At 41.2% G+C, this 26471-nt stretch overlaps 1 protein-coding gene across 4 annotated transcripts in view; it reads right to left on the bottom strand.

Moving 5' to 3' along the window:
• The window catches only part of LOC124719109 (V-type proton ATPase 116 kDa subunit a 1), a 113135-nt gene that overhangs the window by 72192 nt on the left and 14472 nt on the right, over positions 1-26471 (bottom strand). For 2 of the 4 annotated variants that reach the window (XM_047244806.1, XM_047244804.1), the window contains exon 3: positions 19343-19471. In XM_047244806.1, the coding sequence (XP_047100762.1) occupies positions 19343-19471 (129 nt within the window). Of the gene's footprint in view, positions 1-6031; positions 6160-19342; positions 19472-26471 lie in introns of all 4 variants that reach the window. The other 2 variants (XM_047244803.1, XM_047244805.1) reach the window with 2 other exon arrangements.

Below are 26471 nucleotides of genomic sequence, written 5' to 3'. Positions count from 1 at the left end.
GGAAATGAATTAAGGCCCATGTGAACACAGGCTGCTGCACAAAGCTCAGGTGGTAAAGGCTCCACACTCATTGGGAAAGCTGCATGTAGCTACCAGAGTAGTAGCCGAAAGCAAACTCCAGCAGATCACAGACAAGAGGGACATGCCCCATACTCGTGACCAAAGGAGCCATAGAATGGGTGGCCACACATGGCAGACAAACAGCATGCATATCTGCTGAGGAGAAAGTCACAGCTGTAGGCCAGTGGTAGTTTTGCCAAACAGATGCCACAATGATGGATAGTATTGAGATGGCGTAAAGAGGGATGGACATGCAGAGGCATAAACAAAACACCCACAGTCTAGTTTTGAACACACAAGGGACCGGTACAAATGGAGAAGGGTGGTTCAATCAGTACCCCAGGAAGTACCATTGAGGACACACAGGACACTGAGGGACCACATAGAGCGGGCTACCAGGTAAGACACGTGGGAGGACCAAGATAGTTTCCTATCGAGCATGAGCCCCAGGAATTATGTAGTTTAAATGAACGGAAGGGCAACAGGCCCAAGATGTAAAGACGGTGGAAGAAACCAATTGCGCCATGACAAATTCATACAAATGGTTTTGTCAGTGGAAAAACGAAAGTCATTTTTGATCAAGACATCACTTAAGACGCTGCTCAATGAGACATTTCTGTGGAGAATGCAATAGATGGCAAAACTGTAAACGAAAAGGGAGCCATAGATGCCCAGTGGCAGACAGGCAATTATAGGGTTAATGGTGATAGCAAAGAGGATGATGCTCAGGGCAGAACCCTGAGGCACACCACTTTCCTGGATAAAGGTGTGACATGGAAGAACCTACATGTACCTTTTAAAAATGCCTGAAGGAAATGGGGCAGGTGGCCAGAAAGTCCCACATGTAGATAGTGCAGAGGATACCAGTCCTCCAGCAGCAGGTGTTGTAGGCTTTCTCCAAATCAAAGAACATGGCCACAATCTGGGATTTCTGCAGAAAACCATTCATGACATGGGTGGACAAAGTGACGAGATGATCAACTGCATAACCCCGCACTCTAAAGCCATACTGTGAAGTGGTTAGTAAGTTGCGAGACACTAGCCACCATACCAGGTACGCAGTGGAAGTTTATACAGTTGCAGAATAATAAAATTCAGCCTAAAGAGAAAGTTAATAACAGCCTATGGAGGCTGTGATGACTGTAGCAGAAGTTTGTGCACACAGAAATGTAAACTGTTTTTGTAGAAAGTGGGCCCTGTTAATATTGCCGACAATAGAAAGGTGCTGCAATATCTGAATGTGAATATCATCTGGCCCTTGGGCAAAGAATCAGGATGAAGTGAGAGCATGGTCTAGCTCCTTCATACTAAAGGCAGCATTGTAGCATTCATTATTCAGAGAAGAGAAGGGTATTGCTCGAGCCTCCTCCACTCGTTTCCAATGGAGGCAGCCAGGGTGACAGTGAGAGTAGCTCAAAATCTCCGCAAAATGGTGGCCGAAGGTGTTGGAGATAGCAACAGGGTCCACGATGACATCATCTGTCAGCCGGAAATTGGGTAATGGACGTTGGGCCCAGATAGCCGTCAGAGGTTGGTCCAAATGGTGGAAGAGGGTGTGAAACAGTAAGAAGCACTAGTGAATGAAATGCAGCTAGCTTTTTTGCTATCCCAAAGAATGTGACGACACTATGCATACATCTGTTTATAATGAATGCAGTTTGCCACCGTAGGATGATAGTTTAAAACATGGAGAGCACGTCTCCATGTGCGAATTGTGTCACAGCATGCCTCAGTCCACCAACAGACCAGGATATGGTGAGGTAAAGAGGAAGTGCGAAGAATTGAACATTCTGCAGCAGTAAGGATAACATTTTAAGATATTCCACATGGTCATCACAAGTGGAGAAATGATGTTCGTCAAAGGTTGCCAGGGAGGAGTAAAGCCTCCAGTCAGCTTTAGGAAGCTGTGATTTGGGTATGCACGTGGGTGGGATAGGAGTCAGCAAACGCATCACACATGGGAAATGGTTGCTCGATGAGTCAGAGAGAATAGACCAATCAAGACAAAGTGCAACCTGGGCAGTGCAGAATAGGTGTACATGGAGACTGAAAGGAACGTGGGTGCTCCTGTGTTAAGAGGAAAGGTTAAGTTGATTAAGGTGGTCAGCGAAGAGGGCACATCTACAACAGGTTCTGGGAGAAACCCAAGACAGATGGTGCAAATTAAAGGCACTGAGTAGCAGAAAAGGGTGAAGTAGCTGCCCTGGTGACATCAAATGACGGAGGGATGTAAACGGTACAAAGGGAAAAGGCGAACTACAACAGCTTGAAGGCAGGAAGTCAGGGAGATAGGTTGATTATGAACGTCATTTCATACGAGCAGCATGACTCCCCATGAGATGGAATGCAGACTTTTCAAAATGGAACTGGTAAGAAATGCGAGAGCTCAAAGCAATCATGAGCATGCAGTTTTGTTTCCTGAAGGCAAGAAATACGAGGACACTGATGCCAAGAGCAGCCGTATATGCTCTTTGTTGGATCAAATATCACAAACTTTCCATAGGAGAAGAGTCATGACGAGGAAAAAATGAAGGGTGTCGCCTCGGCAGCTGCCAAGTGCCAGCCTTCGAAGACTCACTGCTACAGGGCACAGAGGCAGGAGGATCCTGCTCCACGAGGTCTACAGGCATGTCTACATTCTTCTATATCGGTCTGCCAAGTCCAGTGCAGCAAAATGGTTGGAAGTGCACACTGGTGACATGTAGGTCGACTGGGCAAGGGTATCCCATGGCAACACCGTCAAAGGGGATCTCTGAGTTGGTGAAGGAGAAGACCGTGTGCTTTTGTTTGACTTCTTCGAGCCTGTCCGGTTAGGAGAGGAACACTCAGATGTAGGTTGGCTGGAGGGAAGTAGGAAGTCTTCCAAGAGTACTCTTTCTGTCCTGCCGGTTGTGTAGCTTGTGACTTCGGCCCACGAGGTGAAAGTCTGGTGACATGCTGCACAGCTGAAGAATGAAACGAGGATGCTACCAGGACACAGGGCAATTTCACAACCGCAGTGCTAAATTTGAGGTCACATGTCTGCGGCCACATCCTTCATAGATTAAGAGGTAACGTACTGTAGGTACAAGATTTCCAACTAGCCAGCAACTTGCGTGCAACCTGGTAGGCACTTTTTCCTTCATCCGAATCTCCTGGACAGCCCACTTATCAAGATACATAGGACAATCAGGGGCCCATGATAGCCAAGCACAAACCAGCCAAAGAGTGGCGAGCCTCATGGGGGGTACATAGTACAGTGAAATAGGCAAATGCAAATAGCAGAAAACTGTGGAAGAATACGAGGAAAAATATTGCCAAGATTGAAAAAGGCACATTAATACAAATCAAGAACTCTAAAAAATCTAAATCTTTCAAGATTAATAACAGGACCACTCACCAACAATGGCATTCTCCATTAGAGATCTGTGGCTGAAATGTGTAGTCTGTCACAGAACAGTTAAATGTAATCAACAAGAAAGTAAATAAAACCCACTGAGGATGGAACAACTGATGATACATTTTTGGGCGAGCACGAACTTATAACTGTTTGGCTAAAAAGCAGACCCTGTTAATTTTATTCTGTGTAGTCGTGGACACAGAGCTTGAAACTCCAACATGATTAAATACTAAATTTACTGTCTGATAAAACATGTTTTTGGTGTGTATTTTGCATGAGGTAGAACAAATTAATCTTTTACATTGTCAAAATGAGACCAAGTCTACTGCAGAGACAGCTATAATTCTGGCACTTTATCAGTTTGGTCTAGATAGCAAATATATATTTTTAATACTTCACACATGATTAGCTTCAGTTTGTTTGATCCAATCATCATGGCACCAACTATCTGACGCACCATATCTCAATGCTAGGCTTAGGTTGACAGCCTACGGTCGGTAAGTATGCACGGACCTGTGATTGGATACGTCTTATCTCATGTTTGACGTACTGAAGAAATGATGGTGGCAAACAAGCCAAAAACACAGCAGGTAAAACTTCAGGGCTGAGAGGTCATTGCTGATATATAAAGCTATTCCACAACCTTTAATCTTTCCTGCCTGACTGCCAGAGACATCTTTTGTTGACTGGTTGATTTGGGTGAGAGGACCAAACAGCGAGGTCATCGGTCCCATCAGATTAGGGAAGGATTGGGAAGAAAGCCATCCGTGCCATTTAAAAGGAATCATCCTGGCATTTGCCTAGGAAATACACGGAAAACCTAAATCAGGATGGCCGGACGTGAGTTTGAACCATCATCCTCCCAAAAGCAAGTCAAGTTTGCTAACCACTGCACCAGCTCGATCGGTAACATCTTCAGAGATCACATTGAAGTCTCAAGCCACCCCCACATTTATGGAGCTTTATAGAGGGCATTACCACTTGTTACAAGAAGCTGAATGCACAATTGACTCTGGCTGGTATAATTGTCTTTGATTAAAAGATTAAAAACACTTGTCATTATGCTTGTGCAAAGTCAGCATTCATATTTTATTAAACTTAACCTTCGATTCTTTTCTGTTAAAACTACCTTTGTGTTTGTAAATCTCTATTGTTTCCCTATGCACGTGTGCATTATAATGCATTGTCTTGTCACACAGAATTTTATCTGCCCTTTTATGCAAGTCTGCAGAAATTTGTGGCCATTGTTCCCACAGGTAAAATCTCTTGGGATGTTATGCTGTGTTATTTTCATCTTCAATTTCTTCTTCTTGATTGACATTTCAATCCCTCTGCTGGGATGATTTTCAGGATCTAGTGGTGTCCACAGCTAGTGACATCAGTCACACAGAACTATTTCGTGGTTCGTACCTCGAAAAACATGTTCCGTTACAACTGATATGTCACTATGGACAAGGCAGCAGTTCCTTTTACATACACCAGGTTTCACTAGTGTATGCAGTGGATCTTTCGCTGTTCTCAGTAACACTTTCTTTCTCAGTGGGTCAAAAAGGTGGTACATAGCAAAACTTCTGACAATGCAATGTGTAAACCTGTTATTAAAAGGCAGGAAAACTGTCCCAGTTGGCAGTCTTTGTCATTCATTAGTCTTGGCTTTCTCACTTTGGAGGGAGTGCTCCACCTCCTCAGTGGTGTAACTACTTTTTCTTGAAAGCCACTGTATGTGATTCAGCTTATCTTTTACATAAATCTACTCACAAATTTGATCAGCCCTTTTACGCAAGTCTGCAGGATTTTGTGGCCACTTTACTGCAAGTAAAATCTTTTAGTATGTCAGGCTGTGTTATTTTCATCTTCAATTTCTTTTTCTCAATTGACTTTTAAATTCCTCTGCAGAGATCATCTTCAGGATCTGGTGGTGTCCACAGATAGTGGAAAACAAAAATGATGTACCCAACATCCTAGGAGATTTTACCTGTTTATTAGCTCCGTCCACCAATGGTATACTGACACCTCTAACAGGAAAGAGAGTGTTAAGTTAAATAAAATGGGGAGGCCAATTTGCACCAACAGAATGATCGAGTCTTTTTAATCATGAATGATGACACCAGCCAGAGAATTATACATTCAGTGTCATGTGGAGAATGGTTGTGCCCTCTATACAGTTCTATAAATGAAGGGTTGTTTTGAGTCTCTGTTGAAGTTCATTTTTATCTCTGGGGATGCATCCTACAGTCAGAGATGAGCACAGCCTCCTGGCCCAGAAGTTTTGAGTGAAGTGACCACTGGCCATGAAAGCTAACATTGCAAAGCCAAAAATTGTTACATTAGAAAACATTAAAAAATAATCTTTGCAATATGGACTGAACTCTTTACACTTTACAATTATTCATCTGAAAACAACTGACTCAGTTTCACACTACAGATTTTACTAGTTAGTTTTAGGCAGATCATCGACAAAAGCCAAGGCATTGCTGTACTTTAAAGACAGGCCGAGAGGAAATAATATATTCATATTTTGTCTGTGTGTGTGTGTGTGTGTATGTATGTGTGTGTGTGTGTGTGTGACCAGAGGACTGCTAATGTAGTTACCCGAGTTTGAGAGCTTGTCCGCCGGCCCGAAGCCCTTCTTCCCCCAGAAGTGTGACCTGCTCTTCCTCGCGACTCGGGTCAGCCATCTGCGGGTACGCAAGGTAGGTGGGTTGGTAGCTCTGATCAGCCTGGCAACACAACCCTGCGAGCGTAGCGTTCACCCTCTATTCGCCTGCCGCCTGACGCAGTGGCGACAGACCTAGGGCGAATCCATCGTCAGGATTCGGGGGAGGCGGCAGTGGCGGTTCGGGGAGGTGGGAGTCCAAACAACTCACATGCAGAGCACAAGCGAGTGGTAGAGAGCCGTCAGCAAAGAAAATATACGAGGAGTACGGTCACAAATAATATTTAACGTGCAGGACAATCCTGGTCTCGTGCAGGAGTGTAACTTAGGAATATAAGGGAATTTTTTTATTCTACACAATATGAGGATCACATGCACAACAGATTCAGTCAATCCAATTTTGAAACAAGACAGAACAAGGTCACAAGTTGCTCTACATACAAACATACAACAAATTGTGTGTGTGCTGGGAACTGAAAAAGAATTATTCTTATAAAAGTTTCAAAAAATTATGAATTACAACTGCTACTGGCACTTCTTTCTGCAGAAAGACCTTTGTTGTACTCACTATGTTACTTTTACATATGCTACAATGAAATTAAAATAGCCTACTGCATACAAAATAATGCCTTATCTTGCTCAGTGCAATTATACATTACTCCCTGATGTATATACTTTCTCCTAGCAGTGTAACTCAAAACCATGAACAGTACAGTGACATCATGAAAAATTTAGTGTTTTGTAGCTAAAAACAAAGATGATGTGACTTACCAAATGAAAATGCTGGCAGGTCGACAGACACACAAACACAAACATACACACAAAATTCAAGCTTTCGCAACAAACTGTTGCCTCATCAGGAAAGAGGGAAGGAGACGGAAAGACGAAAGGAAGTGGGTTTTAAGGGAGAGGGTGAGGAGTCATTCCAATCCCGGGAGCGGAAAGACTTACCTTAGGGGGAAAAAAAAGGACTGGTATACACTCGTGCACACACACACACACACACACACACACACACACATATCCATCCACACATATACAGACACAAGCAGACGTCTGTATGTGTGTGGATGGATGGATGTGTGTGTGTGTGTGTGTGTGTGTGTGTGTGTGTGTGTGTGTGTGTGTGTGTGTGTGTGGGCGCGCGAGTGTATGCCCGTCCTTTTTTCCCCCTAAGATAAGTCTTTCCGCTCCCGGGATTGGAATGACTCCTTACCCTCTCCCTCAAAACCCACATCCTTTCGTCTTTCCCTCTCCTTCCCTCTTTCCTGATGAGGCAACAGTGTTGCGAAAGCTTGAATTTTGTGTGTATGTTTGTGTGTCGACCTGCCAGTCACATCATCTTTGTTTTTAGATATATTTTTCCTACGTGGAATGTTTCCCTCTATTATAACCATATCAGTGTTTTGTAGCATATTTTGCATCCAGTTCTATAGAATTTCTTCTACAGAGTAATTTAAAATTATTGATTTATCCATAACTTGCGGGAAAAGGGATACACAACAACAAAAGCATTTAAAGAGTTTGAACTCTCTGAGCAGTTTTGTGGGCTGAAATTAAGTTTTCATTTATGCTACACAGATTCAACGCTGCTTTCCTGCTTTACTGCAGATGGTGCTCTACCAATCTAGATCTGTTTACATCCCTGCTGTGCTTCACCAGACGCCTTTTCTTAATATGCTAGCACAAAAGTCAAGTTAACTACTCACCTATAGTCCGAGGAATCGAGCCGTTTATGAGTGCACAAAAACACCTACAACATCCCAGTGCTTCAGCTCTTTGGCTGCTGCAACTGCCAACTGATTGCTCCGATCTGCACATGCTCAGGTACGCATGGGAATAGCATCATCTTTCCAAGGTGATAAGTGAAAGAGGGTGCCCAAATGTTCTGGAGTGCTTTCTTTATTATGTGCATGCAGTGGGTACACTGCATCACCATCGGAGTCTAAGTAGATGAGTTATAAGCTCAAATATGCTGCACCTAGTGCCATCAGGAATGTCTGCACCTCTTTCATAGCCACTGAATTCACTTAGCAAGCATATCAAGGAAACAATCACGGCAAACCACAGAGCAGCATAAGTTTCCCTATCCTTACACAGGATATGATTGACAGGCCTTCTTTGATTTTCTTCTTTTAGTAGTGTAAGGTCATTGCCCAGGTGTCAGTTTCCTGAAGAAGTTCCATTGGTGGGGAAGAGAGACCTTGAAAAAATTGCCTTTGGGGATTTCTGACCTATGTCTGGTACAAAACATCAAGCTAATTTGTATAATTGTCAGTAGCCCATATCGTAGAGTGAAAGCCTAGTAACTGTAAACTCAATGGTTCAGATCTCACTACTAGCAACTTTTTTTTACTTTATATAAATTCCATGCGTATTTAAAAAATGTAATGTTTATTGATAAATACCAAATATTAATTTTTAATACAAATATGCTGCTCTGTAGAACTTAAGGGCATGATAAAGTAATGTTACATATTAACAACTAGGAGGAAAGTAATGAGCATGTGTGAACATGTTGCAACAGGCCTTACAGTCGTGCAAGGGAAGCTTGATGTAATATGAATGACAAGTGGTGCTAGCCCCCCAAAGTTAGAGAGAGAGAGAGAGAGAGAGAGAGAGAGAGAGAGAGAGAGAGAGAGAGAGAGAGAGGTGTAGCCCAGAAATTTGGTATTGTTCACAGCTTTCTTTCATGTGCATGGGGAGAGTTCTAAACCAAAGGCACTGCCTGAAGAAGAGTTGGTTGCCCACAGTCAACTACAGCAGCAGATTACCACTATATTGTACAACAGGCAGGAAATGACAAGTCAAACAGCATGTTCAGCTGCAACCACATTTAAAAGGACTGCAAGGCAAGCAATCTCACAATCCACAGTGACACGGTGACTGCATGGGAACAGTCTCTTTGCTCGATCACCAGCACATTGTGTTCCACTGACGTGCGAGCATCAGCAGCAGTATTTGTGATGATACCAAGACAATAGGACCTGAACCAACAAGGGGTGGTGTCATGTGCTCTTCTCAGATTCAGTCTGAGTAGTGATTCTGGATGTACCTTCATATGGTGAGATGAGTGAACACGTAATGCACCCATGCACATTGTCAAACATGACATTTGGTGATCCGGTTGTTACGGTGTGGGGAAGCACAGTACACCCACCAGTCAATGTAATTCTGACACTGCACACTTCCCCACGTGTGTGTGTTCAGGGATGAATTCATCCCTGACTTGCATTTTTTAGGTGACAGTGTGTGACCTCCTGGAAAAACATGCTTGGAATGATATTATAATTGGTGAATGGACTGGCCTGCCCTTAACCACCCTCCCCCCCTCGACTTAAATCCCACTGACCACATGTGGCATGCAGTAGGGAGACCTATTACTGCATGTCCACATGTACGAACAACCATCCGGCAGTAGTCAACTGAGCTGGTGAATGGAACGCCCTACCCCAAAATCTCCTTACCAATTTTGCGGCCAGCATGGGAGCACATTGCACAGCATGCACCGAGTTCTGTGATGATCACATGCCCTATTAACAACCATGTCCTCCCTGTGCAGGGGCCATTATGAATCACAGTGACTACAGTGTAATTACAGTCTAATTAGAAGTGTCATTTCTGTTTGTCTCACTGTGTATTTCTTTCAGTTACCTTCTGTACTACACCGATCAGTTGATTTTATGTAAGGTACAATTTTCATTTAGCTGTGTTACTTGACAGTGACACACACTGTGACAGTTTCATTGTTAAGTTTTGCATTCCAAAGTAATACCTTTGTATTTTCAATTAGTGGCTGTTTGATAATAAATTTATGTTTGATACAGACATGCAAAATGCCTTACTTTTTAAATGAGAAGTTATACTCATCAATAATACTGTTTGATTTCCAGAAATAATGTGTTTTGTTTTCTATTTGATTTTTCACATTTTTGTGCCAAATTTTAATTTATTGCGAATTCTTGCATTTTCATGAGATTAGTAATAAAAAAAAGATTTTTATTAAAAAATTATTATTCAATATTTGTTATTTGACGTTTCCATTTGTTGACAAATACAGAGTTTAAAAAAGCAAAAATGTTACTGCTAGAAACGTCCAGAACAGCAACTTTACAATACTTTTGTGCTACACTGTCAGCTACTGGCAAATACGTTAATAAATTTAAGGTGTTTTGTAATGCATCTCAGAAATCATCAAACACAGCTTTTTCATTGTGTTTCAGAGCACTGCATCTTACTGCTTCAGGAAATTGATTTACAGGCACTGACATTGATATCTCATGAAGTATGACAAAATTCAAAGAGGGCAGAGTGGCCCTAATACGCCTCTGTTAGACCCACTGGAGTACTATACTGAATTTAGTATCTGAGACAACAAGAATGAATTTAGTTTATTTTTGTTGCATGAGGTCTATCATAGCAAAGACACAAATATGTGGCACACCTCTCGCAACATCATCTCACCTGTAGAGTGGAGACTGCCACACCACAAACCAAGTGTCAGGTGACTTGGGTACTTGTCCCACCTAATGGCAATAATTTAATAATTTGTCCCATCTGTTTGCAGTTAGTGCTTTAATGTGGGATGTATGTACTAAAAGAGTACAACTGCACATCCATCACAGTGTGTGAAGATAACAGAAAGCAGAACTTTGAGGCTGCAAGCACACTGATTGAAAAAAAGGCTTGCAATTCTCTTCCAACAGTCACATAGCAGTATTCTAGCATATCCATGTTTGTATCATGTACAATAACTGAGCCAATAAAGAACCTTACAACTGCACAAATTGAAGTTAAGAGTCAAGTTCAGATGCCCCACATTTTTTTATGAAGTACAATTTCTATGAAATTAAATTTCCATGAGGAAAAATCAATGGTGTTAAAATACATGACAGTACAAGGGGATGTTGTGTTTCATACACAGTTACAGCACGAGTACATTGCTGACAAGTGAGATGCAGTGTAATCTGTGATAAGCCATGTAGTGCACACAGTTAAAACGTGACTGCTACACTGAATCTAATAAGGGACACCAGGGAAAGAATGTTGGTGTGATCACTTACATCTATCTTTTGTGGCTTTACATCCGTCAGCACATGCATACATTGCTGAGAGCGAGAGAGAGCGAGAGGGAGAGCGAGAGAGGCGGAGAGCGAGGGAGGCGGAGAGCGAGGGAGGCGGAGAGAGAGGGAGGGGGAGAGAGAGGGAGGGGGAGAGAGAGGGAGGGGGAGAGAGAGGGAGGGGGAGAGAGAGGGAGGGGGAGAGAGAGGGAGGGGGAGAGAGAGGGAGGGGGAGAGAGAGGGAGGGGGAGAGAGAGGGAGGGGGAGAGAGAGGGAGGGGGAGAGAGAGGGAGGGGGAGAGAGAGGGAGGGGGAGAGAGAGGGAGGGGGAGAGAGAGGGAGGGGGAGAGAGAGGGAGGGGGAGAGAGAGGGAGGGGGAGAGAGAGGGAGGGGGAGAGAGAGGGAGGGGGAGAGAGAGGGAGGGGGAGAGAGAGGGAGGGGGAGAGAGAGGGAGGGGGAGAGAGAGGGAGGGGGAGAGAGAGGGAGGGGGAGAGAGAGGGAGGGGGAGAGAGAGGGAGGGGGAGAGAGGGAGGTCTGCCTACACAACAACTATTCTGTCACACAGGAAAGGTGACCAAAACCTGCTTTCAGAATCTCAGATCATTCAGCAGATTCTCAGTTTCCTAAATAAAAATGAAAAATGCTGTAAGTTTAAGTCCACCTACACAAAACAATTACTTATACATTCCACCCTGGATTTTCCGTTGTTTGATTTTACTTGTGCTTCTGTTACAGTTCCCAACTGTATCTTTAAACAATTGTGTGACCTGTGTGGAAGATCTTGATTTAACGAGTCTTTGTGTAGGACACACAATCTTTATGGAGACCTATGTTTGTCTATCCCATTAAAAAAGGGGGTGTCTAATTAATCTGTGGCTTGAATGACAGCCCAGATGCTCTTTAACTGAAATTGTCTATTTCATGAAAGGACACTGGATGTTCAGTAGGCCAGAACCTGACATTTTGTTTATTGACTATGCCATTAGCGCGGATGTATGCTTTGTCAGAGAACCAGACATTGTGCATGAATCCTCCTCCCCCCTGAATTACTCAAGCAGCGAAGTTACACATGTCTTCTTTCTGCTGATCAAGAAGAGTATGGAGCTCTGTCATTTTGTATGGGTATAAATGAAGTCTGGATGAAGAATTTGCTGTACAGAGATGCAGGTTATTACAAGTTCAGCTGTGGTTCTCACAGCTTCCACATTTTCTTGTGATCAGATTTGAGACACACATTTCCTATTGTTTTCAAATTGCTGATACAACTTGCAGATTTTTTTCGGCAGCAACGCACCTTGCGTTAAAACGTTGACAGAAATGTCTCTGTGTAATAATCCATATTCTCTTGCTTCTATTTTCTGGCTTTCTGTTGAGCAGTCAGTGGTCCCTTGTCTGACATTTAATGAAGTGCTCTGAACCGAGTCCTAGAGAACTCTCCAGGAACCACTACACATTGACCAGTGTTTACAAATATGTTGCTTCGCTAGAACTGTGAAATAAATATCAAAGGGTTCAACATCTCCTGCAGCATGCTGTAGGTCTGTTACATCTGATACGGAAAAAAATTTCTCTTATCCCCTGAAATTACTCTTTCCATAACAACATTATACCAATTACCTAAAACTCCCTCATGCATTAAAAAACAAAGGCATGTTTTCTAATGAGATACTTATTACAAGAACCTTATTTAGCTTAGAAAGTTCCACTGATCAAAGCAGTGGTTTGCAGCGCACATGCCAAAGGCTACAGGGAAACTATTTTGAAGTGCTAAGAGTTTGTTGTCACAGACTCATCTCAGTTATTACAGCATACAATAAATTAAGAAAAGTAACTAAAAAACTGTAATAGTTTTTAAAACTGGCATGCAATTACACTATGTTTCTGTTCTCCTCCCCAAATCCATCTAACCTCATTCCAGTGTTGTCTGTACTCTTCATTAAGACTTAATGTACAACAGAAAATATATCACAAAAAGTTAACTGCCTGTGAGAAGAACCACTACCTCAAAATGTAACAAACCATAGTGTGATAAACAAGTTTCAAACAACATTACTTCACTTTTAAGCCCGCAGATTTGTTACTAGATACATGCATTTCAAAACCTACATGGAAATCAACATCTAGTGAGACCCATAAAGTTATGTGACAATGTGCAACATTGGTGCATAGTGCCAGTCAATCTTATATGAATCACCAGCTATTTTCTAACTTTGAAAAAGCTGTGCAGTGAAAACTACCATAACCTTGTTTTATTTGTTTTGTGACTAAGCACTTATAAAATCGTAATAAATGTACTTACTCCCAAATGGAAGTTGGAGGGGAAAAAGAGGGACAGATTTATTTTACTTCTGCTTTAAATTACTATAGCAAATTCTAAAGACAAAGGACAAAAGGCTTATGATGAAAATTCACTAAATAAACTTACTGACAATGTAAAAGCTTTTTAAACAATTCATAAGGGGGTAAATTGTGTCATATATTAAACGACTTTAGAATACAGTAAATCAGAATGGCAGTCTGAGACCTTATCTTTACGAAAACTAGCAGGGATTGACTATGCATTAAGGAGCATAAAAACTGAAAATTCATCTAGCAAAAGATATGGCTTTAGCAAGCACAAGCATGTGAGGAGACTTTCATAAATGAATCAACAATAAGGTTAATCCACTGATAGCAGGCCTAATAGCCCTGCGGAGTTTTATGAACCATCGGTGGGGTGGCTTGCTTGCCTCAGTGATACCGATAGCCACACCATCAGTACAACCACAACAGAGGGTTGCATGTTGAGAGGAACTTGTGGTTCCTGAACAGGGGCGGCAGCAGCCTTTTCAGTAGTTGCAGGGCAACAGTCTGGATGATTGACTGATCTGGCTTTGTAACTTTACCCAGAAAGGTCTTGCTGTTCTGGTACTGTGAACAGCTGAAAATAAGGGAAAATTATAGCCATAATTTTTCCTGGAGACATGCAGTTCTATTGTATGGTTAAATGATGATGGTGTCCTCCTGGTTAAAATATTCCAGAGGTAAAAATAGTGCTCCTTTCAGGCGTATGGGTGGTATTTTTCAGGAAGATGATGTCATCAGGAGAAACAAACCTGGCATGCTACAGATCGGAATGTTACATCCCTTAATCGGGCAGGTAGGTTAGAACATTTAAAACAGCAAATACAAAGTCCAACAGGGGTCATAAAGGAGTGCATTTTATAATGAATAACAAAATAACAATGCAGGTTAGCTACTATGACCAGCACAGTGAATGCATTATCATAACCAAGATAGACATGAAGCCCTCGGCTACCACAGTAGTGCAAGTTTGTATGCCAACAAGCTCCACAGATGAATAGATTGAAGATATACATATATGATGAAATGAAAAATTATTCAGACAGGTAAAGAAGGTGAAAATTTAATTGTGATGGGGGGGGACAGAAATTTGATGGTAGGAAAACAAAGAGAAGGAAAAATAGTAAGTGAATATGGCATGGGGAAAAGGAATCTAAGAGGAACGCACCTGGTAGAATTTTGCACAGAGCATAATTTCATCATCACTAACACTTGGTTTAAGAATCATAAGAGAAGGCTGAATATGTGGAAGAGACCTGGAGACACCAGAGGGTTTCAGATTGGTTATATAACAGAGTTTTAGGAACCAGATTTTAAATTCTAAGACATTTTCAGGGTAGAAGTGGACTGACCACAATTTATTGGTTATGAACAGTACATTAAAACTGAAGAAACTGCAAAAAGGTAGAAAATTAAGGAGATGGGACCTGGATAAGTTGAAAGAACCATAGGTTGAGAGCTTTAGGGCGAGCATTATGGAATGGTTGACTAGAATATGGGAAAGGAACACAGTAGAAGACAAATGGATAGATTTTAGCAACGAAATAGTGAAGGCAGCAGAGGTTCACACAAGTAAAAAGACAAAGCCTAGTACAAATCCTTTGATAACGCAAGAAATATTGGGCTTGAGAACATGTGTAAGGGTTTAGAAGCATGTTACACTAAGGGAAAGATAGAAAAGAATTTGACAGTGCTCTAAAAGATCTAAATTGAAACAAGGCCCTGGGAGTAGAGGATATTCCATCAGAATTACTGATAGTGTTGGGAGAGCCACCCATTACAAAACTTTTCCATGTGGTGTGCAAAATGTAGGAGACAGGCAAATACCCTCAGACTTCAAGAAGAATGTAGTAATTCCAATTCCAAAAAACGCAGTTGCTGACAGGTGTGAAAATTAGAAAACTACAGTTTATCAAGTCATGGTTACAAAATACTAACATGAATTCTTTACAGAAGAAGCTGACCTCGGGGAAGATCAGTTTGGATTCCAGAGAAATATAGGACCACATGAGGCAAAATTGAGCCTCCAACTTATCTTAGAAGATTGGTTAAGGAAAAGCAAACCTTCATTTATAGCATTTGTAGACTTAGAGAAAGGTTTTGACAATGATGACTGGAACACTCTCTGAAATTCTAAAGGCAGCAGGAGGACAATACAGGGAGCGAGAGGCTATTTACAACAGCAGTTTTAGGAGTAGAGGGGCATGAAAGAGAGGCAGTGGTTGAAAGGGAGTGAGACAGAGGCAGCCTGTCACCAAGTTTACTCAATATGTACACTGAACAAGCAGTAAAAGAAACCAAAGAAAAAATTTGGGGGAGAAGAAATAAAAACAGACGATTGCTAATTGCAATTCTGTCAGATACAGCAAACGATTTGGAAGAGCACTTGAATGGAATGGACAGTGTCTTCAAAGGCAGATAAAAAAATTATCAACAACAGAAAAACAAGGATAATGGTATGTATTTGAATTAAATCAAGCGATGCTAAGGGAATCATATTAGGAAATGTGACAAAGTAGTTGATGAGTTTTGCTATTTGGGCAACAAAATAACCAATGATGGCTGCAGTAGAGAATATAAAATGTGGACAGGCAATGGCAAGAAAAGGATTTCTGAAGAAGAGAAATTTTTTAACATTGAATATAGATTTAAGTGTGAGGAACTGTTTTCTGAAGGTATTTGTCTGGAGTGTACCCATGTACAGAAGTAAAACAGACAATAAACAGTTTACACAAGAAGAGAATAGAAGCTATCGAAATATAGTGCTACAGAAGTATGCTGAAGATTAGATGGGTCAATCACATGATAAATCAGGAAGAACTGAATAGAACTGAGAAGGCAAGAAATTTGTGGTGCAACCCAAATAGAAGAAGGGATCGGTTGACAGAACACATTCTGAGACAAAGGGATCACCAATTTAGTATTGTAGGGGAAGCATTGGGGGAGGGGGAGATGAAAAATCGAGGGGATCAAGAGATGAATACAGTAACCAGATTCAAAAAAGATTGTAGACCGCAGTAGTTACTCGGAGATGACGAAGCTCATTCACGATGGAGTAGTGTGGAGAGCTGCATAAAACCAGTCTTCAAAATGAAGAGCACAACAACATACTTTATCCTCATTTAGAGAAAAACACAACATACATTGTGAGAATAATATTGGGAAAGTTTTAGCAGCAGTAAATACAGATTCAATTCAGATGGGACGTGCTACTGAAATAATCACTAACTGTTTTGGATCAGAATTATTTGCTTTATGTCTCAAGCAATCACTATGCTGGTTAGAAGGTTTGTGGTGAAGTTATTCATCTCTAGTGCTGCAACTTACACAGTGCTCTACACTGATAATGTCATCAACAAAAAATCTATCCTTCAAACCTTTAAAGGTGTCAAAAAAAAAAAAAAAAAAAAAAAAAAAAAAAAAAAAAAAAAAAATGAAATATCTGAAGAGAATAAATTACAAACTTCACATTTCTGAAAAAATTATACTGGCACTGTTTTGCAAACTAATGATAGTAAATTATATGCCACTTTCTAAGAAACTTCAATGTCTTTGTTGATTTTTGCTTTTTTTCTGTAAGCCATCACCTAATATTTTCTACTTTGCCTTCCTTCTGCAAGTCACTGTATCTTCGGGTTTCTTGAATCATATACTGGGAATACTGTATGTCTTACAGACAATGAGAATACTGTATGTCAATGGCAACAATGTTTTCTCCGTTCCAAAGTATCAATACTTCTAAAAATACTGCAATCCACAATACCTAAATATTTACTGACTACTTTTCTATAAATACCACTGATTCCCCAAACATTCATTTTGGTTATCACACACATCAGCAACATAAAAATCTATTTTGCCTACATAGAGTACAGACATCAACATACATACATACATACATACATAAAGGGTGAGTATTTTAATACTGCACTACAATCTGCACCGATATTCCACAGTAGTCAACTTTACAAAAGAAGGAGTTAAACAACGTATATGCAAGCACTCCGAACATTAAGTACAAAAGACACTGCCAGCGCCAGAGTTCATCCTTCCTTCAAAATTTTCAGCTTTGAGGCATTCATCAAAAAGTAAAATGTACACAAAAATTAGGAATTAATATATTTCCAGGTTGTCAAATCTCAAAAACTGATAAATTCTTAAAGTCTATCTCTGTAAGTAAACAAGCTGCAACTGTATTTTAAACAAGGATATTCCCCCCCCCCTCTCTCTCTCTCTCTCTCTCTCTCTCTCTCTCTCTCTCTCTCTCTCTCTCTCTCTCTCTCTCTCATGAACTCTGTGCTGGCAGTCTCTCAAATATAAAACTAGGTTGTACAAATGCAAAGTGGACATACTCCATTTCCAAATACCATGAATGCTTTTCAATACATGGATCGAACTGCGACATTCACTAAAACGACAACACACAATACAAAACAGGGCTGTGATGTGAGCTGGATCACTGTATTGTGAGTGAGTTCCACGTTTGGACTCTACAAGATTATAGAAAAAAATTCTGAAGTCACCACGCAATACTGAGACATTCTGGGGTAACAGCTCATCTCGCTACAATGGGTTATCTGCCAGGCAATTTGTTAAAACATAACACACCTGTAATTGAGATCTTTATCAAATATATGGCCAGCAGTTGCAACAGATAAGGATTTTCACAGAATGCCACTTCTGGATTTGAAGGGCTTAACATTTTTGTATAACTAAATTTCTATCAAATAAACATCAGAATAGGGTCTTCAACATCCTTCAATTAATGAAACAATCACAGCACAAACCTTATCTGCTGCAACACTCAACTGAACAAGATAAACTTTATTTCTCCCCAGTTAAATTCATCAGTCACAAAAGACACTGAAGTGTTAGTATTCAAATAAGGTGTCATGCAATATTTTGTTATTTGAAGAATCCTTTACACAAACAGGAATTAAGTTACACACATCAATTAATAGAACAACAAGTAAAAAAATGATTTATTACTGAAGTGGCATAGACCTGTGATAAAAACCTCAGTACAAATTGACAGAATATTACATGTTACTGAATATTCCTGCTTAAGCCATAAATTGAAATTACTGTGTCTTTACAATATTTGATAACTGAGCCTGTTTTACAGAATTTAAAGAAAAATACTGCTGTGTTTGTCAGTTGTCATTCTAATATTTACTATCAAAGTGATTTAAAACCTTTAAGCTTAGCCCTTTGTTCTTTGCTTATCACAATATAACACCGTGTGATCCAAGTTCAAATGAAAGAAGCTTTCATTACAAAATGACAGTATAATCTTTATGAAAATGTTAGTGTCAATGTTGACTGCCTAATTCCTGTAATCCCAGAACCTGTCGAGATGCATAATCCTTACTGCTTTATCTCTCACTCCCAAACACTTATCAGATAACATTTTATGAATTTCTGGGAACTTCTAATGTAACATTATTAACATGCCTCAAGTAAGCTCTAGCATACTGAGCTGCATGCAGCCATATTTGTCAACAACAAGAAAGACTCACCACTTTAAGCCAAGCCCTATCATTACATAATCCCTCAATTTCACAGTCTGCAAAACATATGGCATGTCCCATTCTTATATTAAACCATCCAAAATTACCCATTTTCAGCACGCAATAACTTGAGAAATCCTAAACTAAAAACACTATCTTATATGTCTGGAACAACACCAATTTGAACTTATCTGAGTATAGTGACCCAAATATTCTCAAACATGAAACATTATAAATTTTGCAGACTTTTGAAAATTTAAAAATGTTCTGGCTATGGAAATAAGGTTTATTTTTTGAAAGTATAAAGAATGAAAACATCAAAAATTCCATTTTACCTCATCGAAGAACACTTGGGTCTTCCTCAAGATGTGCTTCAATTCTGTGAGTTCAAGGAAGTTCCGCTTCAAAGCCTCTGCATTCTGATTCACTTCACTCAGCTCATTCTCCAGCTTTTCAAATGTTGCCTGAAATGTGGTAAAAACTATTAAAGTGTCTTCAAACAACATAGTTTCAAAAGAAACACACTGAACTGAAATATGAAAGTCCTCAAACACTGACAGCAGCAGTAATAATAAGGATAAGCAGTTTATTATTAAAGAAACATTTCAAGTGCCTTTGAATGAAGCTCAAAATCATGTGCAACGAATGAGACTGCACAGTCTACAGACAAATTATGCAGAACAAATGAAACTGCATATTCTACATAATCCACCAGATTATAGTAATCTTTAGAACTCTAAGATTCTGAGTTACATATTTGATTTTAAATTTTCAATCAGCACCTTATTCACTGAACACGATTCTGAGCATCATTCAAAGGCATAACATATGTTTCTTTGATTTTTGTTACTTCTGGACCCATCATTTCACAAAGCATTTGACATTTCAGTTTTCTTTACTGACAGTTAACTATCACACCACTGTAAAAGAGCTACACCTCAAAGAGGTGGATTTTTTGACACTTGCAGCTGTTTGTGAAATATTTCAATTTTGTCTCAAATTGTTAATCAAGTTTTTCTTAGTTATCTCAATTAATTCCATACATTTAAACCATTTTCTGTAAAACTTGACCCCACACTGGTCAATTTAACCCCTCATTTATCCATTTCCATTTCTGCTTGGCTATGAAAATTCAGGAAAAGTCCACTGTGTAATTTTCCCTCAAATCACTAAGTTTTTCTTAATTACCCTGATTACTTTCAAGCAATTAAATTTTCTTTTGTGGCACTATAGCTCACACTGGTTTTTGTGATCAATTGGTCCTACCTCAGGAGGAGGAAATCTGCCATCCCTTTTTAAACTTCTGCAACCTATCCTTCTCCCCTGCCTGAGGAACAATATTTTGTTTACTTCAATAACTTTTGCTGCTACATTTCTAATGTGGTGAAAATTTCCGTGTGTGCCTCTCACAAGGTGACCTTAACGACAGACTGGCACTCTTCTATTTTCTTCATTACAAATTAAAGCAGCAGCCCTGCTAATGACCAAATTCCTGAACCAAGAGGTGGCAGAAAGTAGCAAACAACCTGGCAGCTGCAGCAAATCAGTGTGTTGGAAGATCTCCCGAGAGTCGTGTACCTGTGATAATGGTACCAGAGGTACCTGATCTGTCATTGCTCGTCCACCTGACTGCAAGTGCCGTGTCGATGATAGATTTAGACATCCTGTGCAGGATGGACAGGGACCAGGGAGGACTCAGGGCATTGTACTGACCCCTCTAACCAATAAGCTTGAGGTGCTCTCTATCACAAACTGAGCCAGTGAGACTCACTTCACCTGTTTTGGGGAAACTTATTTTGTCTGGTGTCAAGAGGAAGCAAGGAGTCTATTAAAAGTCGGCAGTTCAAACATACAGCAAATGATGGTACCCCTTAGGAAAATGGCAGCAAGGACAGGAAAAGACATCAGGTGCACTTGCACTCCGTATTTGTGCCTGGGGCACAATTTCAAAATGTTGAAGATGCTATTCCAGCAGCCACTGAGAGAACAGATTGCAACCAACAGCAAATTGTAGCACACCTTGGAAAAAAATTATTCCCGTTCTCCTGGCTTCGAGATCATACTTTCATCATTCCAGGGACTGGCAGAGAAGGATGAGAAGACCTGCCTTGCACAGGGAGTTTCAATGAAGCTCACAATTTACAGCATTGTTCCCACGACTGATCGTGACCCTTTGGTTCCAAGTTAAGTGGAAGGGCTGAACCAGACACTGTGACAGTTCTGTGGCAAGCTAGGCTGTGACTTCCTGGACTTGCAGCACAGAGCTGATACCTATACAGTCCCCCTAAATGGGCTACGTGTGCACCACACACAGGCGTTTTTTAAATTAGGCAACTCTCCATCCAACTCAAATAACGATAGCTGTAGGAAACCGAGATTATCAGTTTGAGATCGAATAAAATGGCCTCCACAAATGAGAGTATTAAAATCCTATGGTAAACTGCCAAAGCATTCACTACAAAGTGCCAAAGTTTAAGCACTCCTAAAAATCAGTGAAATTCACTTAACACTAGGTACAGACTATACAGGAACTATAGAGGGACTATACAAGGGCGATGTTCTTGAGGACAATATTACGGAAATGGAAGAGGATGTACATTAAGATGAAATGGGAGATATGATACTGCGTAGAGTGTTTGACAGCGCACTGAAAGACCTAAGTCGAAACAAGGTCCGAAGAAGTAGACAACTTTCCATTAGAACTACTGACAGCCTTGGGAGAGCCAGTCATGACAAAACTCTACCATCTGGCGAGCAAGATGTATGAGACAGGCGAAATACCGTCAGACTTCAAGAAGAATATAATAATTCCAATACCAAAGAAAGCAGGCGTTGACAGATGTGAAAATTACCGAACTATCAGTTTAATAAGTCACAGCTGCAAAATACTAACGCGAATTCTGTACAGACGAATGGAAAAACTGGTAGAAGCCGACCTAGGGGAAGATCAGTTTGGATTCCGTAGAAATATGGGAACACGTGAGGCAATACTGACCCTACGACTTATCTTAGAAAATAGATTAAGAAAAGGCAAACCTACGTTTCTAGCATTTGTAGACTTAGAGAAAGCTTTTGACAATGTTGACTGGAATACTCTCTTTCAAATTCTAAAGGTGGCAGGGGTAAAATACAGGGAGCGAAGGGCTACTTACAATTTGTACAGAAACCAGATGGCAGTTATAAGAGTCGAGGGGCATGAAAGGGAAGCAGTGGTTGGGAAGCGAGTGAGACAGTGTTGTAGCCTCTCCCCGATGTTATTCAATCTGTATATTGAGGACGCAGTAAAGGAAACAAAAAAAAATTCAGTGTAGGTATTAAAATCCATGGAGAAGAAATAACACAGCTAACCACCCGAATAACATAAAAGCATAACAATAACTTAATTGCCTAATATAATCACCCTGATAAGGAGACCTCACTCACCGTGAGGCCATTTCCTAGGATGGCCTTCAGCAGATTGTGGTGGCCTTGAAGCATTTCCAGATGCTAACATTTTGGCTTGGAAGACATGGAGTATTGCTGAGACTACAGGACTGTTGGCTGAACAGCCTTATGGTACTCTTGTTCCAAGCATGCCATTTGTTTTGACTACGAGAAGGAAGAAGAAGTTAAATGCTGATGAGTACCTATTTTTATGGTACTAAGTCAGCAATGGCAACTGTAAAATAAAGATCAATGGTGATTGTATGATTTATTATAGACAAATTGATTGGAGGTCCGATGACATCGTAATTCTGTCAGAGACAGCAAAGGACTTGGAAGAGCAGTTGAACTAAATGGACAGTGACTTGAAGGGAGGATATAAGATGAACACCAACAAAAGCAAAACGAGGATAATGGAATGTAGTCGAATTAAGTCAAGTGATGCTGAGGGAATTAGATTAGGAAATGAGACACAAAGTAGTAAAGGAGTTTTGCTATTTGGGGAGCAAAGTAACTGCTGATGGTCGAAGTAGAGAGGATATAAAATGTAGACTGGCAATAGCAAGGAAAGTGTTTCTAAAGAAGAAAAATTGAAGAAGAAGAGACTAGAAGGTTTCAAAATGTGGCGCTACAGAAGATACTGAAGAGTAGGTGGGTAGATCACATAACTAATGAGGAGGTATTAAATAAAATTGGGGAGAAAAGGAGTTTGCAGCACAACTTGACTACAAGAAGGGATCGATTGGTAGGACATGTTCTGAGGCATCAAGGGATCACCAATTTAGTATTGGAGGGCAGCGTGGAGGGTAAAAATCGTAGAGGGAGACCAAGAGATGAATACACTAAACAGATTCGGAAGGATGTAGGCTGCAGTACATATTGGGAGATGAAGCTTGCACAGGATAGAGTAGCATGGAGAGCTGCATCAAACCAGTCTCAGGACTGAAGACCACAACAACAACTAGGTACAGAAAGCTGGTTGCAACCTGTAATTGATAGCAGTGAGATTTTTGGGGCAAATTTAAATGCATATCAAAAGGATACACAAATGGGAAGTGGAGGTGCTGTATTTGTCACAGTAGACAAACTCAAATCCACCAAGATAGACATTGAAGCTGCATGTGAGATTGATTGGACAAGACTCAGTATCAGGGGTGGACATAAAATGATAACTGGATCCTTCTATCGTCCACGAGCTCGTCTCTTGATGTAATCAAGAACTTTAGGGAAACCTCAGTTCACTTGTACATAAGGTCCCCAATCACATTGTAATCATTGGTGTAGACTTTAATCATCCAACAATTAATTGTGAAAATTACAGTTTTGTTAGTGGTGGGCGTGATAAGGCATCTCGCCTTCTCCAGAAACTACCAACAAAGTACAAAGGGCAACTAAATCAAGCAGAAAGATATGCAAGTTCAGTAAACTAGATAAAAAAATCAGTAGTATCACATCTCATTGAGGAATTTGAAACTTCCAGCACAGGGCAGGAGCATGTAGAGGAAATATGGCTCAAGTTTAAAAGAATGGGCTGGTATGTATGTAGTAGAAAGTTTATAATGGATGGGCCCCATGGCATATTGTCACTGTAAAGACACTTCTAAAGAAACAGATTACTGTAAATAATGTAGTGCTGCAGATAGATGCTGAGTGAAACGCATTTGGCTGTGTAGAGAGCAATGTGTGATGGCTTAAATTTGGTTTTGTTTTACTTCAGGGCACAAAAAGCAACTAGGGTCATATGCACGCAAGTCAAAACACACAGACAGAGGAGTTAAAAAATGACTAAACGTCAATCCCAACCAACAAGAGAGAAGGTAGCTAAAAACAAGGACATGGAGAAAGGACTACCAAAGACACCAATAGAAACAGAGGTCCAAAACTAATAATTAAATGGCATTCGCCATATTGTTTTGGCACATGAAAAGTAAAACGCGGTCGACAGCCCGCACGTCATTTACTAAAACAACCAATAACTCAGACGACAAACCTAGGTGGGAATGTAAACAGGTAAAAATGTACATTCTGTAGGGAAGTGGCAGACAGTTAAAAGTTGTGCGCAATGTGCACAAAGTGGTGGGGGAGTGCCGCTTATCAAATGACGATGGCTAAAAAGGCAGTGCCCAATACGAAGCCTAGTTAAAATGACCTCCTCCCAGCAGGAGGGCAGAGAGGAGGCCGTCCAAGCTGCTGGGAGAGGCTTAATAAGCCAGAGCTTATTCCCGTGAAGGGAGAACCATCGGCGATGCCAAAGGAACACCACCTTCTGAGAGACGGCAACACAGAGATCATCGAAGAGAACAAAGGAACTAGCAGACTGAGGTACGAGCACTGCAGCCTTGGCAGCAGTGTCAGCAGCCTCATTTCCTGGCAGGAACCCACAGAAGCATCACACTGATTCCACCAAGAGTGAGCAAGTGACAGTTTTCCTGGACCTGCTGCACTAAGGAATGGACAGTGTACAGCGCACCTAGACTTTGAAGGGTGCTGAGCAAGTCTGAGCAGAGGACACAATTGAAAAGGTTGTGACGCCGGATGTACTCCGTGGCCTGATATAGGTCAAAGAGCTCAACTGTAAATACTGAGAAGTGTGTCGAAAGCAGATATCAAAAGACATGGATGCCAATGACAAAGGCACACCCGACCCCACGGTCAGTCCACGAGCCATCAGTGTACACAAAGGTACTATCGTGAAGATCATGAAACTGAAGGCGATAGAGTGAGGTTGGAGTAGTGTCCTCAGGAAGTGAATGAAGGCCAAAGTTAACATGGGCCACTTCACAAAACTGAGGTGGTGAACGGGTCACACCCACCGGGAAAGTCACAGGTATTGTGAAGATAAGCCACCGTAGCAAGTGCCGAAAGTGGACTCCAGGAGATAACAGGGAAGAGGGAAGCGCCCCATACTGGTGACCAAAGAAAACATCAAAGAAGGAGGCATAGAATGGGTGGCTACGCGTGGCAGAAACAGTATGCATACTTGCTGAGGAGGAAGTCGCGGCAGTACGACAGTGGTACTACAGCAGCTTCAGCACACATACACTCAACTGGGCTAGTGTAAAAGCTGCCAGTGACCAAATGAATGCCACGATCGTGGATAGTGTTAAGACGGCATAAGAGGGATGGATGTGCAGATGCATAAACAAATCACCCATAGTCGAGTTTCGAACGGGCAAGGGACTGGTACAAATGGAGGAGGGTGGTTCAATTGGCACCTCAGGGAGTACCACTGAGGACACGTAGGACATTGAGGAACTGCATACAGTGGGCTGCCAGGCAAGACATGAGAGGACCAAGAGTGTTTCCCTTTGAGCACAAGCCCCAGAAATTTCATAGTTTCAATTAACGGAAGGGCAACAGGCCCAAGATGTAAAGATGGGGGGAGAAACCAATGGCATTACCAGGAATTCATGCAGACTGTTTTGTTAGTGGAAAAGCGAAAGCCACTGTCGAGGCTCCAGGAGTAGAAATGATCAAAACATCACTGCTCAATGAGACAGGTCCATGGAGAACTGCAATAGATGGCAAAATAGTCAACAAAATGGGCACCGGGGTTGACCGGCAGGAGACAGGCCATTATAGGATTAATGATAATAGCAAATAGGATGATGCTCAGGATGGAACCCTGAAGCACATCGTTTTCCTGGATAAAGGTGTCCAACAAGGCAGAACCAACACACAACTTGAAAACTCTGTCTTTTAAACATTCCTGAAAGAGACAGGGCAAGCAGTCACGGAAGCCCCACATGTAAAGAGTACGGAGGATACCATTTCTCCAGCAGGTAGGCCTTCTCCAAATCAAAAACCACACCCACAGTCTGGGATTTCCACAGTAAACCATTCATGATATGGGTGGACAAAGTAACGAGATGGTCAACTGCAGAAAGCTGTGCTCGAAATCCGTAATGTGCATTCGTCATTAAATTGAGAGACTCGAGCCACCACATCAGCAAGGCAAGAATCCTACGTTCCATCACCTTGCAAACGCAGCTGGCGAGAGAGGTGGGGCAGTAGCTACAAGGAAGGTTTTTGTCCCTACCG

This window comes from Schistocerca piceifrons, chromosome 10 (assembly GCF_021461385.2).
Source record: "Schistocerca piceifrons isolate TAMUIC-IGC-003096 chromosome 10, iqSchPice1.1, whole genome shotgun sequence".
NCBI lineage: Eukaryota > Metazoa > Arthropoda > Insecta > Orthoptera > Acrididae > Schistocerca > Schistocerca piceifrons.
This window is presented reverse-complemented; position numbering and strand designations above follow the sequence as displayed.